Here is a 14387-nt window from a genome sequence, read left to right on the forward strand (position 1 = left end):
GAGCTGCACAATAGTTACCTAATTAACATGCAAAAATGTTTTGATGTCAACAACCGAAAACTTTGAACACATTATTGAGGTTTTGCTTGTAGTAATAAACACAGTAAAACCACAGAACTAGACAAGTTCATAGGATGAATCCTTTTACTTTCCCAAGTCTCTGAATCAAGTCAGATAGCACATAACACACTTAATATAGGAGGAATAAGTGAAATTTCTTCAATTTTTTCCAGTTTTCATAGCAATTGTATATTCTTAACCTTTATTAAAAATTCAGACCTTTAATCCCAGCAGTTGGGAGGCAGAGGCAGGCGGATCTCTGTGAGTTCGAGGCCAACCTGGTCTACAAGAGCTAGTTCCAGGACAGGCCCCAAAGCTACAACAAAATCTTGACCCGAAAAAAAAAATTAGACTTCTAAAGTTCCTTTTTAATTTTTTGTGTCTCTTAAGAAGAAATTACCTAAAAATGGCTCAAGTGGCATGAAAATCAAAAGAAAATATATATAATAGTTAAAGGCATATGGATGCGTTTTAATGTGGCAAATTCATTGCCACATAGTTTCTTGCCCCCAAATTTCAAAAGACTTTTATATACCACAATGCAGAGGTACATTAAATAGGAATTTTCCGATTCTTACCTAAGCCTGTCAGCTTCAAGGTGTTTTACTACTAAAAAGCTAACACATCAATAATAAACTTAAGGTGTATATGACTGTGTTTGCGTACACACATGAACTGTGGGTATTGTGCATAGTGGAGATTAAGTCTAGGGCCTTGTATATGTTAATTACATGTTCTCCCACTGAGTTATACTCCTGGACTAAATTGATTTTTTGTTGTTGTTGTTGTTTTTGAGACAAGGTTTCTCTGTAACTTTGGTGCCTGTCCTGGAACTAGCTCTTGTAAACCAGGCTAGCCTCGAACTCACAAAGATCTGGCTGCCTCTGCCACCCAAGTGCTGGGATTTAAGCCATGCGCCACCACTGCCTGGCAAACCTGATATTTTTTTAAAACATATTTAATATAATTTACTTTTGTCAGATGTCAGATTTTGAACCTATTAATAATTATGTGACTTGTTTCTTATTAAAGTAATGACATTTTTTAAAAGGTGCATGAGGACTGGGTAGATGGCTCAATAGCTAAAGCAATTATTACCTAAGTATGAGGGCCTGAATTTGAACCCCCAGAACCCATGTAAAACCATGTACCATAGTGTATATCTATAATATTGTACTCCTATGATGAAATGGGAAGCAGGGATAGAAGAGTGCCCTGATGCTTATGGCCAGCTGTCCCTGTTTGAACACTGGTGAGGAACCAAGAGACCCTCTAGCAAACAAGGTGTAAAGTGAAGCACAGCACCCAAGGTTGTCCTCTGACCTTTACACCATTGTCATTGTTCATATGTATGTGCCTTCATATGAATGTGCACATAGATATCATACAGATATCATACTCATACATCATATGTATACATGTGCACACATCCACATACAGAGAGAGTTTTAAAAAGTGATGGATCATTTGAATGCATCAATCTTTTTATCTTTACACATATAAAATTAACTATTTTCTGGGTCTAGGGATTGAACCACTGTCTCATGCATGCTATACACCTACTTTGCCATTAAGTTATATCAGAGACCTCTCTCTCCTGCACCTCTTTCTTTTTTAAATTACTTCTAGCTTGAAATAGAAGGCATAATAAGAAAACTCCAAACAACATTTTGACTATTGAAGGAAACACAAAAGGGTAGGTAAGAGACCTCATTTCTGTTTTAAGATAGAAATATCTTTTTTAAAAAAAATAAAAATTCTCATGTGTCTTTTTTAGTTTTCGAATTGTAGATTCTTTGGTATGTATTTTGCTGTGAAATTTTGTGAGTCATTACTTTTTCACATAATAAGCATGCTTTTCTTACTCTAACTTATTCAGTATCATTTGCCAACTGCCTATTAAAGTCTGACTGAGGCACCAGGAAAACAAAAGCAGGAATTGTCCATGGCTCACTTGAAGGTGACAAACAAAAGGGGCATCCAAGCATGAATTCCAGTTAATTAACTAGCACAGTGAAGTTCAGAGAACCAAATGGTTAGCAGGGTAAAAGGGAGAAAAAACAGTCATACTGTGTCTCCTCAGAAATGGAAATGAAGACCTATGGGGAAACTTTGAATTGACGTTTGGACTCAAGTTTTAAATGTAGAATGACAGCTCTGTTGGGCATATAGTTCCTAGATAACAGTTTTTGCACATTTTCTGGTGGTTTACATAGATACTTGCTAAAACTACAGATTGCTTACAAGTGCTATAGAGATTTTGGGAGTACAAATCTAAGTAGGATCTTGGAAAATGTATTGTGAAGCAGCTTCTCACATAATACTGATAGTCAAAACCGTTTACCATCTGCTTTAGTAAAGATCTAGAAGAGGAGAGTTAGTTGTTGATATCAGAGGCAATCTTGTCACTTCCTCCGGAGAACTTTAAGAGGGATGAAACCTGAACTGAGGATGGAAACACCCTGTAAGATGAGGAGTGAGAAAAGAACAAAGAACTACAAAGTGATAGAATTTTTCCTGGAGGTAGAATGTATGCTTATCTAAGCCTTTGAGTGATAGCCTTTATATCTGGATACACACAGGAAAAAAAATGTTGAATTAAAAAGTGTAGGGTTGGAGCTGGATGTTCCTCTGGAGGATCTGGGTTCGGTTCTCAGACCTCCATGATGACACTAACAGCCATCTATAACTCCAGTTCCAGAGATCCACAGGTACTCTGGATCTCTGGTGCACAGACATACATGTAGGATACACATAAAATATATAGATAACTCCTTTTTATGTATGTTTCTCTTGTGTTTTGACTATATTACAAAAGGGTTTCTCCTCTTTTTCTATCTCACAGTGATTTCTTCTCTTTCCTGTATCTCATGTGAAAGGCCGCTATGCTGTCTGAATACTTTTGGAGCCACATTTTCCATTGAACTCTTACAGTTATCATTGCCAATATGAATTATTTATCTGTTAGCATATCTTTCCTTCTGTCATGATTATTCCCCACTCATCTTTATGAGTAGATGTTAAACCTCCTGCTATTCAAAAACCATAGGTCTCTTATACCATTTTAATTCTCTCAGATACTACTGTAGTACCTTATTGCACAGTAGTACATGTTAAATAAAATTTTAAATGGTAAATTTCATAGGTACATGTGTAACTAGGAGTATATTATTCAAACATATAAATTGAAGCATTTTATAAAATCATCTAAATTATATTTTAGAAGTTTTGAGATAGTATTTATCAATAAAAGTGTGATAAATTTTGTTTTAAGATATTTTGCAAACAAAATGGCCACAGAATATTTTAAAGCTTTGACGTATGCCATCAGTATTAGTATTTGGGCATCTGTACTGGCCTGCCCTTGGTGTTCTGACAGGATATGACCTATACCATAGCCACTAAGAGCACCTTCTGTGCACATTCATTATGTTCCTTTTTCAAATGGCCTTGCCCACCTCCCATCTTTTTTCTCTTTTTCTCTCTGTTTTCTCTCTGTCTATCTGTCTATCCCTCTGCTTCTCTGCCTGTCTCCCTGTCTCTCTTCCCACCTGCTTGGCTGGCCTCACTATGTGCTGGGATTAACGTGTGCTTCACTCCACCTAGCTGCCTTTAGTTCTTATAGTTGCCAATTCCCCTGAGAAATTTCTTTCCATTTTCTGGCAGAATATGTATATATTGCCTTTATGTCAGGCTTTTAGACCTTAAAAAGCATGTGTGTTGTTTATAGCAAGAAACTTATTTATTTAATTTAAATATATTTATTTTATGTATATGAGTGTCCTGAATTCACATACAGCAGAAGAGGTAATCAGAACTCATTACAAATGGTTGTGAGTCACCATGTGGTTGCTGGAAACTGAACTCAGGACCTCTGTAACAGTGCTCTTAACCATTGAGCCATCTCTCCAACCCCAGCTTATTTATAATATAATGGTTTAATTTTAACTTTTGCCTTTATATACCTGACTTTGGTCGAGACTCTTCTTCATATTCAAGAGATAAAATTGGCAGTGATTCAACATTTCACTACTATTTGTTGCTCATGGTTTTTTCAGCACATTTAAAGCTAGAATATACTTTAAACATTCACGTTTCATCTTTGACTGATTTTTGGCTAGCATCAAGGCAGATAAATGAGACTCACCACTGTAAACCCATGTGCTTTGAGGGACACATAAGTTTGTGATGTTTTACCATCCAACATAGAACTGAAGGAAGATCCCTCTGGGGGTAAGAATAGAAGACACATCCTAAGGTCAAAACATTTTTAGCTGTGAATCATTTATCTTCCTGCTGTTTGTGGCTAGCAGTAGTTCACCCTGGCATTTTTAATATCTCTGGAAGATTGGAAAGATGCTCATCAAGTTGGATTGATTTTGTGGTAGAAAAGAAGTGACAACACAGCTTATACTTTAGGGGCTGACAATAGGGACTGATAAGAAATGGTTCTGTCCCTTCATCTAGTAACTGATGGAAGCAGATGCAGAGATCACAGCTAAGCACTGGGCTGAATTCCTGGTGTCCAATCATACAGAGGGAGGAGCCATATTATGAGCAAAGGGACCAAGACCATGATGAACCCACAAAAACAGCTGACCCGAGTAGGTGGGAGCTCACTGGCTTCCAACTGACAACTGAGGAACCTGCATAAGACCATACTAGACCCTCTGAATGTGGGTGACAGTTGTGTGGCTTGAGCAGATTGTGGGGCCACTAGAAGTGGGACTGGTATTTATCCCTAATGCATGAGCTGGCTCTTTGGAGCCCATTTCCTATGGAGGGATACCTTGTTCAGCCTAGATCCGGAGGTGGGGGGCTTGATCCTGCCTCAACTGATGTGATAGACTTTGTTGACTCCCCATGAAAAGCAAGCCCCACCCTCTCCGAGGAGTGGATTGGGGTATGGGAGTGTGATGGGGAGAAGGTGGGGGTAGTGGAAGAATGGGGAGGAGAGGGAACTGGGATTGATCTGTAAAGTGAAATAGTTTTAAAAATAAAAATATAAAAAAGGAGAAGGTCCTGTCATGGTGCTAGGAATATGAAAAATCAAGGTGTCGTCAGGTGTTTCATGTATGGAAACAGTCACCCTCACTGTCATGCCATTTTAGTTCTTAGCATCTTAAAAATTGTTTCATAAAAAAAGATAGACTGCTTCTTTAACGCTTGTCTTTCTAACCTTTCTTAACACTTGAATGCTGTATTCACTTTTTTTTCCTACAAGAAACAAATGAGTGATGATTCTCATCTGGTAGGAACTGTGAGAATTACAAGAGTGCCAGGTATATAGATGGCACTGGATGAATATCTCATGCAGTATTTTTGGTAGGAAACTTCAATTTGATTGTGCTTTCTGATAAAACAATCTCTTTATCATGTTTGGTTGGTGTTAAACTTGTATTCAACAAATTGTGTGGTACTTCTGTTGGATCATGGATTTTATTTACTAGACATGGTTGCATTTTTTGAGAAGTTCAATCTAAGGACTAAATGATTTGGAAAAGAGTTAAAATTGAAAGGTAGGTTTATATTTCTATTTGGTGATAGAGTTAGGCATGCAGGATGAAATGAACCTTTCAGACTTGGTTACAAATTTTTCTTGCCTTGTTGTCCCAAGAAAACTTGGGGTATAAGATAACCTAACAAGGCAATAGAAAGGATCCCCTTTAGGACTTTGATTGTAAGTAAAGTTCTTGGTGATGATCCACAGGAAAGCATGCAGTAATTGCAGTGCCACTTGTCATCTCCATAACAGTGACTTCATCTCTCCTGTTCTTTTGAATCTGATTTCTAACGTAATGGTAGAAATGATGACTGCCTTGGAAAAATTTGCCACAGCTTTACCATCTTTCTCATTCTCCTTCTTAGTATATTTGCCCATAGTTTTTTTTTATTATTGGATGGTTATATAAAACCTGAAGCCAATAATTTCCCACTCTGATTTTGTCAGAAGGTTAATAGATACAGTGATAATTTAGGACTTGAATGTGTGAAAAGTAGTTAAGAGTAGAGTATGTGTAGATTAATAAATCATATATAAATTTCAGAGAATTGGCTTCATAATCATGATGTTTATGTTACTCAAAGATAGTCATTTATTTTATTTAAGTATGGAAGGTCTATAGAATGTCTGAAGTATACAGTCATCAAAAATGTAAACAGTTAAATTTAGCATGCTTAATTTATAATAGGCAAAGTATTACTTGCATTATTTCAGTTTAAACAATACTATATATTTGATGTTAGCCTATTTCGCAGATAGAGATACTGATATTCCATAAGAGTAAATAATTAATTTCAAATTCTTCTGATATTGTGAGGAAAACAGAAGGATTATTAGAGTCTGACTGCTGAACCACCACAGTGAATTCTGAAGAGCAGAATGGGCACTCTATCTTCTGGGAAGTAAATTATGGGTCAGGTTGGGAATCTGGACAGTGTTGAAGCAGAAGCCCACGGAAGGATGATTTCTTCTTCTCACAGTGGAAACGATTGCTGTGTCTTAGACAAGTTCTGCTGTGAGGACTTTCAAGAAAATACCTCATTTCAGTTTGTGCTGTGCTAAGAGAGGTTTTAGAAATATATAAATAGCTGCTTTTAACCTGAGCGCCTTTGTACACGTTTATATGGTTTATTATTTGATCCTTCTTCAAATAGGTGATTCCTCAAAAGAGAGAAGTAGCAGTGTGATGTTATAAGATGGGTAAAGTAACTATACTTGGCAGCAATAAATTGAGTATTTTAAAATAACTGGTAGAGAAAGTGTTTATTTGTTTGTTTGTTTGTTTGTTCTGTGTATTTTTCACATCATGTATCTTGATCCCATTTACTTACACACACACAAACAAACACAATTGTAATGGGCTTGCTAAGTACCTTTATTTTGAACATTGTACATTACCTTAGCCTGTCTATTCTTATAACAAAATACCCAAGTCTGGGTAATTTTTAGCACCACAGATGGGCCCTCATGGTGGTAAAAACATGTGTGAAGAGGGAAAGATGACTTAGAACAGGAAAGTAGAGACAGGATGATCTATTACTTTCTTTTTCAAACAATTTCCTCACATCACTTAGCCTGACATCCACAAGAACTACAGTAATTCTTTTCGAGTGCTCCACCCACTGCAGTAACCATCATACACTAGGGCCCAGGTTTAAATGTTTCACCATCTCCTATTATCCCCAATTAGAATGAAACTTTCAGTGTGATGTACTGAAACCCATCCAAATTATAGCACATTATACTTGTGTCTGTATTTATATATCATTTCAAATTAGATGCAGTTAAAATGGTGATCACAGAAGAGTGGTTGTCCATTCAAGGCCCTATATTGAGTGAACTTCAAAAACAGAAAAGGAAAAATGTTTTATTTTTTCTTATTTTTGACTATTGGTTTGTAAATAAGGTAGATCAAGAATGCATAGACAAAATTATGCTTGGTGTTATGCAGATATACTTTTTAGAAATTTTTGACCAATTTCACTCCTCTGAACCAGACTATTTGGTACCATGTAAACTTAAAATGATGGTGCATGTATAAGCAGTTTCTAGGGAAGATGGGTCTACTGATTTTCCCCATAAATATTCTGTAAAATCCAAAGAGTTGTCCTGTGGGACACTGGATGCCTGTTTGTGCCTGAAGTTGTTCACCCATGGTGGTGTCATTCTGTTCATCTTGTTTCCCGTAGGTTATAAGTGCAATGGGAAGAGAAGCCTTCCTCAGTAAAACTTGGGAAGTGACCATTTCTGTCTCTGTGCTCCTCAGGTTTTCATATTCAGAATCACACATGCTAAACAAGTGCTCCACCACTAACATACAAATCCTTAGCTCTGTAATATAATTTTTTATATATTAAAATTCATCTTACCCTTTTCCAGACCTCTCCCAAGTCTTCACTGTGTTTGAAAATTGATTGCCTTGTCAAGTGTCAATTTTTTATGTATCTATTATTTTTACTTATGAAATTTAAAACATTGAAGTTCCATGTTTATTCAGCTTCAGTGTTCCATTCCTGTAAGCCATAAGAATGTCCTCTGGACTGTCTTATCAAATGTACACTAGCAGATTTGGAACTTGTCAAATCTTCTTTTCTTTCTCTACGTGACATATGGTAATTCCACCCAGCATGAAGTAGCAGCTGAAGTGAGAAAGGCAACAAGAGAAGGGCCTGGCTTAACTGTACTGTTCAGCTACTTGCTCCTTGTATACTTCTCAGCTACAAGGAGATGGAACCAGCATCATTAAAGTAACTCACATTTTAAACATCCCTTCCCTTTCTGATATGAGGCAGAAAGAGGATTGTTCAATCTTTGAGGAAGCAAGACATTAAACAATACATTTATTTAATTTGCAATTATCAGTCTTTGATGCTTTTCTGAATTTTACAAAGTATTTTCATCATTAAAGTTATTCAAAGTATTTATCTTGTTTTCTTGACATTTAAATAGAGATAAAACAAACATTTCAAGGATGAAAATAAAATCAAGGTAATAATCAGTCTTTTTTTAACTAGGTTCAGAATTTTACATAATTTTGAGCTTTCATTTTCCAAATCTCTATAAAAAGCACTTCTTAAATTCATGTTTTAAAACATAAGCTTCTATATTGTAGGTTGTAGGATTCTTATTTGTAGAATGAATGAGTTTTATAGTTAGCCTAGTATATGTCTTTGGGGGGGGTGTTGGTGTGGTTTATAGTCTTTAAAGGATGTGGTTCAAGTTTCATTAACCATATTGTCCATGATTAAAAAGTAAAAAACACATTATTTAGCAAATGTAAAGAAGTATGTGTTCTACTATTATTTAAAGTACATATCTCTATGGCAGCTCTAGAGGGAGAATATCTGTATCAAATCTGAAGGTACAAGTAGGCATGGTAATCCATACTTATTTTTTTACATTATGTAGTTATTTTAGCTTTTAAAATGAAATAAGAAATTTTTTTTAAAAAAAGCATGGTAAGTTGACAAATTAAAAGCAATGAAATTAATTCTGAAGGAAATTGCTTTGTACTTGATATAGGAAGGAAGACAAAAAAATAAGAGATTCTAAGGTCAGGAAATAGAACACTAACAAATAATCTTTCAAAACTCACATAAGACGCAGCGCTTCTGAGGTCCGACTACGGCCTGGTGCCAGTGTGAGAATGCTATATATAATGTGTGTGTGTGTGTGTGTGTGTGTGTGTGTGTGTGTGTGTGTGTATAAAATGCTAGAATAAATGATTCCAAAGACTTCATTTTTCCCTCAGTATAGATACCTTAAAACATACTATGTTTGCAGTCGAATTTTCCTCTCTACTTATTTCACTGAAATTGCTTCCATTGGCTTGAATGGATAACCATACACAATATACTTCTAAAAAATAAATCTTAAAAGTCCATCCATTTTCATGGTTTTTTGGGGGGTGTTTGATATATTCTCATCAATATGACACAAATCTTAATGAAAAGGCACAGGTGAAACAAAAAATAAGCGTACATTCAATTCAAAGCATAGTTTGTAATGACTACTGTGTAGGAATCTTTTTTTTTTTATTGAGCTATACATTTTTCTCTGCTCCCCTTCCTGCCTCCCCCTCCCGTCTTCAGTCCTCCCCTAAGGTCCCCATGCTCCGAATTTACTCAGGAGATTTTGACTTTTTCTATTTCTCATGTAGATTAGCTCTATGTAAGTCTCTCTTAGTGTCCTCATTGTTGTCTAAGTTCTCTGGGATTGTGGTCTGTAGGCTGTTTTTGTTTGCTTTATGTTTAAAAAAAACACCTGAGTGAGTGTGTGTGATAATTGTCTTTCTGTGTCTGGGTTACCTCACTCAAAATAATGTTTTCTAGCTCCATCCATTTTCCTGCAAAATTCAAGATATCGTTATTTTTTTCTCTGTGTAGTACTCCACATATTTATAATTTCAGTACTCTGCAGATGGAGGCAGGAGAATCCAGTTCAGTTAGCCTTGACATCATGAACACCTGTCCTAAAAACAACCCAAGAGAAAACAAAGTTAAAAATTTATACATGACCCAGCTGTTGAACTTTTGATAATTTCTCTTTGAAAACAAACACACACACACACACACACACACACACACACACACACAGAGAGAGAGAGAGAGAGAGAGAGAGAGAGAGAGAGAGAGAGAGAGAGGCACAGGTACACACGTGTAGGGGGCTGAAGAGATGACTTATGGTTAAAAGAGTTGCATTCTAGAGGACCTGACTGAGTTCAGGTCCCAACAGTCATGTCTTATGGCTCACAACCAACTGTAACTCCAGTTTCAGGGGCTCTACTGCTTTCTTTTGCCCTCTGTGGACACCGTCACACATGTGACATAATTTCATAGAAACACACACACAAGCATAAAAAAAACGATAAATTAGATATCTTTAAAACAAATACACAGATACAAAAGTGTTCTTTATGAAATCAAAAAATAGAGAATATTAATTGGCTAATAGAGTATACCTGACAACAGATGTATTTTCTTCTTTTTAAAAATTGATTCTGTCTTGATAAAGAATTCATATTTGTAAGTGAAAGAAACATACGGTTTGTCTCTGGAAATAATGTGTATATAAATTTCTTCTTTCAGTCTTCTGATATAAACATACACAAACACCTATACATACACAGACCTGTATAAACATACATGTTTAAGGACAAAATTGGTGGTGGCACTTATCTCAAGTAAAGGAATGAAACTGTTTCAGAGGGAAAAAAGCTTTTGTTCTGTTTTGTTTTTATTTTATTTTATGTGGTCACATATGTATGTATACGTGTGCGGGTATTGCATTCCATGGCATGCATGTAGAGTTTAGAGTTTAGTTCCCACCTACCACCATATAGGTCCTGGAGACCAAGTTCAGGTCATCAGATTTGGTTACATTAGCCTTTACTTCCTGTCTCTCCCTGATGACTTTTTTTATTTCAGTTTTTTGTTCTTTTGAAAGACTAGTTTTTTAGGTATGCTTTTTATATTCTTTAAATTTTTATGTATATGTTATTTTGCATAATTGAAAAGAAATTTTTACATGAATAGTCAACTCTGGGTCTTGTTTTCCTGTTTAGGACTCTGCACAGGAGAGTGTAATTACTCGAGATATCCATCGTACATTTCCTGCTCATGATTACTTCAAAGACACCGGAGGAGATGGACAGGAATCTCTCTATAAGATCTGCAAGGTAGGGCTCTGCCCTCATGTTTTCTAATTTGTTGTTCAGGGTTTTTTCTTTTCAGGGCGTTTTTTTTGGGGGGGGGGACCTCTCATAGAGGTTGTTATATTTTGTAACTGTCCCGGTGCTTTCTTTGCGCTGGGTTCTCTGCTTACCCATATACCACCACATTCTTTATGCTGAGCCCGGAAGGTGACTTTCTTGCTTTCTGCTCTGAAAGAGGCACAGCACAATTCCAGTTTGGCTCACCCACTAGCAGGAAAAGAACAGAAGGTTCTTTCAGATGAGATAATGTGAGAATTGTCTCCACTTTCTGATGATAGACAAGCATGAGAACTGGTGTGGGCCGCTTGTTGAGTACTGGCAAGTTCCAAAATCTTTTGTGTGGTTTTTACATTTCATTTTGAAATCTTTCATCTTCCCTGTCATTAGTAGACCTAGAAAAAAAGCTGCTTCATTGTTTGTAGTTGAAGATTCTGTCAGAGGAGAAGATCTAATAACTTACTGCTTTCTTAGGTTAAATCAGAAATACAGAGTGAAGCACGGTGGGCTTAAGTTCTGTTTTCACCTGCCGTTTCCATAGAGACTGTCAGTGAACAGTAAGTGACACACACGCATCTGATGGTGCAGAGAAAAAAAATACCAAGTTTGACAACCAGTTTAGCCTTTCTAAAGGGTTACTCTGAAGTATTTACAAATCCATTTCATTTGGTAGTTGCTGTTGTTTTTTGTTAGCACTCACAGAAATGTCTTCCTGCATTGCTAACCAAGAATAGTTGTTAAACTTTGGATATTGAAATAGCAATAGAATATCTCTCAATAAAATGTTTCTTGCATGTGATGCTTTCCCTTTTTCATATTCTTTTCGTTCCTTCCTTTTCTCTTCCTTCCTCCTCCTCTTCCTACTTCTTTCTCTTCCCCTTTCCTTCCTTCTATCCCCTTTTTCCCCTCTCTCATTCCCTCCTTCCCTCCCTCCTTGACTTCTCTTCCTCATTTTTCTCCTCTTCTCCATTCCCTTCTCTCTTCTCTAGCTCTCTACCTCTCCTGGTCTAGCTATTTCAGAATATTATATACAGATCAGAAAGAGGGCTGTGGATATGCTTCGGTAGTAGAGTGCCTGTCTCGCGCAAACAGGACTCTGGCCTTGACTTTGAGCACCAAATTAAAACAATAAAATTAAGTAAATAAATTAATCTATTTTTACATAAGTCTTTCTTTTTGAACCAGAAATATGTAAATAATTCAAATTTTTTGTGAAAACTAAGCTCTGCAAAGTCTAGTTTAAAAGTCAAATTTTTAAAATTTAAAAATTATCTAGTTTAATAATCATCAAAATGTGGTATATTCATTATATAACTAATAAAAAGGTAAAAGTAATTATGACAGTTTTTCTTTACGCTTGAAATTCTGTAAGCAAATTAGCTTCTGGTTCATATAAAAAGTGTAGGAAATTATATAAAGTTTTTAAGTTGATTTAGAAGAATCTAGCTTGTGACATATGGAGTAGCATTTCCCACTCGCACTTAGTATATTTTCAGTCAGTCATTGGCTTTTCCCTTACTTATTCTCTGCTTATGCTACTTTTTTCATATGAATAAAACATATGGATCTATATTCTTTCAGTTTTGTCATACTATTTGGATCTGTTGTAGTAAAAATAGTATTTGCTTCATTATATAATATTTAAGAGAGAAGTTTCTGAAAAATATCTGAATACAAATACGTAGGTTCACTGATGAGCACTTGTAATTTCTTGATATCCTTTGCTGTGTTGTTATGATAAATACTCCTGATCCTCTATAGAATAGTTGTCAGTGCATTTACATACACATTACCTTGTCATCTTAGGCTCTCCGTGTATTTTGCCACATAAATCTAAAATGGTAAAGCTCTTTCTGAATGAAGAATGTTACAAAATGTAAATCTAAGATACTTACTGAGAAGTAGCATAAACTGTACTAATTTTTTGAATATATGGAATATAAAATCAAATTCAAAGGATCAAAAAAGTTATTCATGAATTTAATCTTATTAAATACATAAAATAATTTTTCAGTATGTTTTTGGTATAGGTTGAAAGAGATACATCTGTGAGAAAATATTGTAGAATCTAAACGTTGTTAGAGTTCTACTGCGCAGACCACTTAACTTGTGACTGACCTGTGTTTACTTTGATTTGCTGTTGTTTAGTAGTCCTGACTTATCAGAAAGCCTTAGTTGGTAGTATAGTATAAAATAGTTTTGCATAATTATAGTATATATATATCATATATAGTATTTGCTTAACTGGTGTTGGACTAAACAATTATAATTATTTTTAAGCTTCTTTCTCCATTTTTCTTGCTTGTTAAAAAGCCATTTATTTACTCTGTGTATGTGGGTATGCTGGAGGGTATGTGTGTACATGTGAAGTTGAGGGAATGACTCATAGGAGTCAAATGTCTTTCTACCCTGTGAGTCCCAGGGGTCAAAGATAGGATGTCAGACTGCTTGGTGGCAGGTACACTTACCTGCGGAACCTGCTTGCTTGTCTTGATTTGCATATTGAATCCAATGAAAGTTACAGTCCTTTCATTTTGTAACTCTCATACATATCTGTATAAGCCATTTGAGTAAACTAAAGGCTACTGGGTGAAATTTTTCTCCTTTTATTTTTTTTCATTCCTAGGATAATATTCAGCAACATGCCTTTGAGACTTCTTTGTGCATATCTTTCTTAGAACTGAGTAAACATTAATGATTCTTTGTTCTTAATAAGTTACTTTTTTACTAATCTGAAATAGAGTAATTCTACTACATCTTTGTAAATTCTTCTTTTTCTTATCTTATTCAACTTTTCACCACCTCTAGTTTAGTGAAAAATTAAATAGCCATGGTTCAAATCCTTGTATTGTTTCTGACTTTAAAAGAAAGAGTGATTTTACATACAAGAATCAGAGTTACAGGCCTTTGACAAAACAGCAGTGTTCCCTATATAGTTACCTGATAGTGCTTTCACATTTGCATGGTGTTTGTTCACATATTACCTCATTTCTTTGTGATAATTACTCATCAGTAGATATTTTCTTCGGGTGTAATATGCTTGGCCTTCAAATTGAGCAGACATTGCTTGTAGTGTTTTAATTATTATAACCTTAAGAACCAACTCCAGGTTCA

The 14387-nt window shown here is 35.6% G+C and overlaps 1 protein-coding gene across 4 annotated transcripts in view; it reads left to right on the top strand.

Moving 5' to 3' along the window:
• Positions 1-14387, top strand: part of Rabgap1l (RAB GTPase activating protein 1 like) — a 632406-nt gene that overhangs the window by 344319 nt on the left and 273700 nt on the right. For all 4 annotated transcript variants that reach the window (XM_087906361.1, XM_087906363.1, XM_087906362.1 and 1 more), the window contains one exon: positions 11127-11240. In XM_087906361.1, coding sequence (XP_087762487.1) covers positions 11127-11240 — 114 coding nt within the window. The remainder of the gene's footprint in view (positions 1-11126; positions 11241-14387) is intronic.

The sequence above is a fragment of the Myodes glareolus genome, chromosome 5, assembly GCF_982192425.1.
Source record: "Myodes glareolus chromosome 5, mMyoGla1.1, whole genome shotgun sequence".
In the NCBI taxonomy this organism is placed as follows: Eukaryota; Metazoa; Chordata; class Mammalia; order Rodentia; family Cricetidae; genus Myodes; species Myodes glareolus.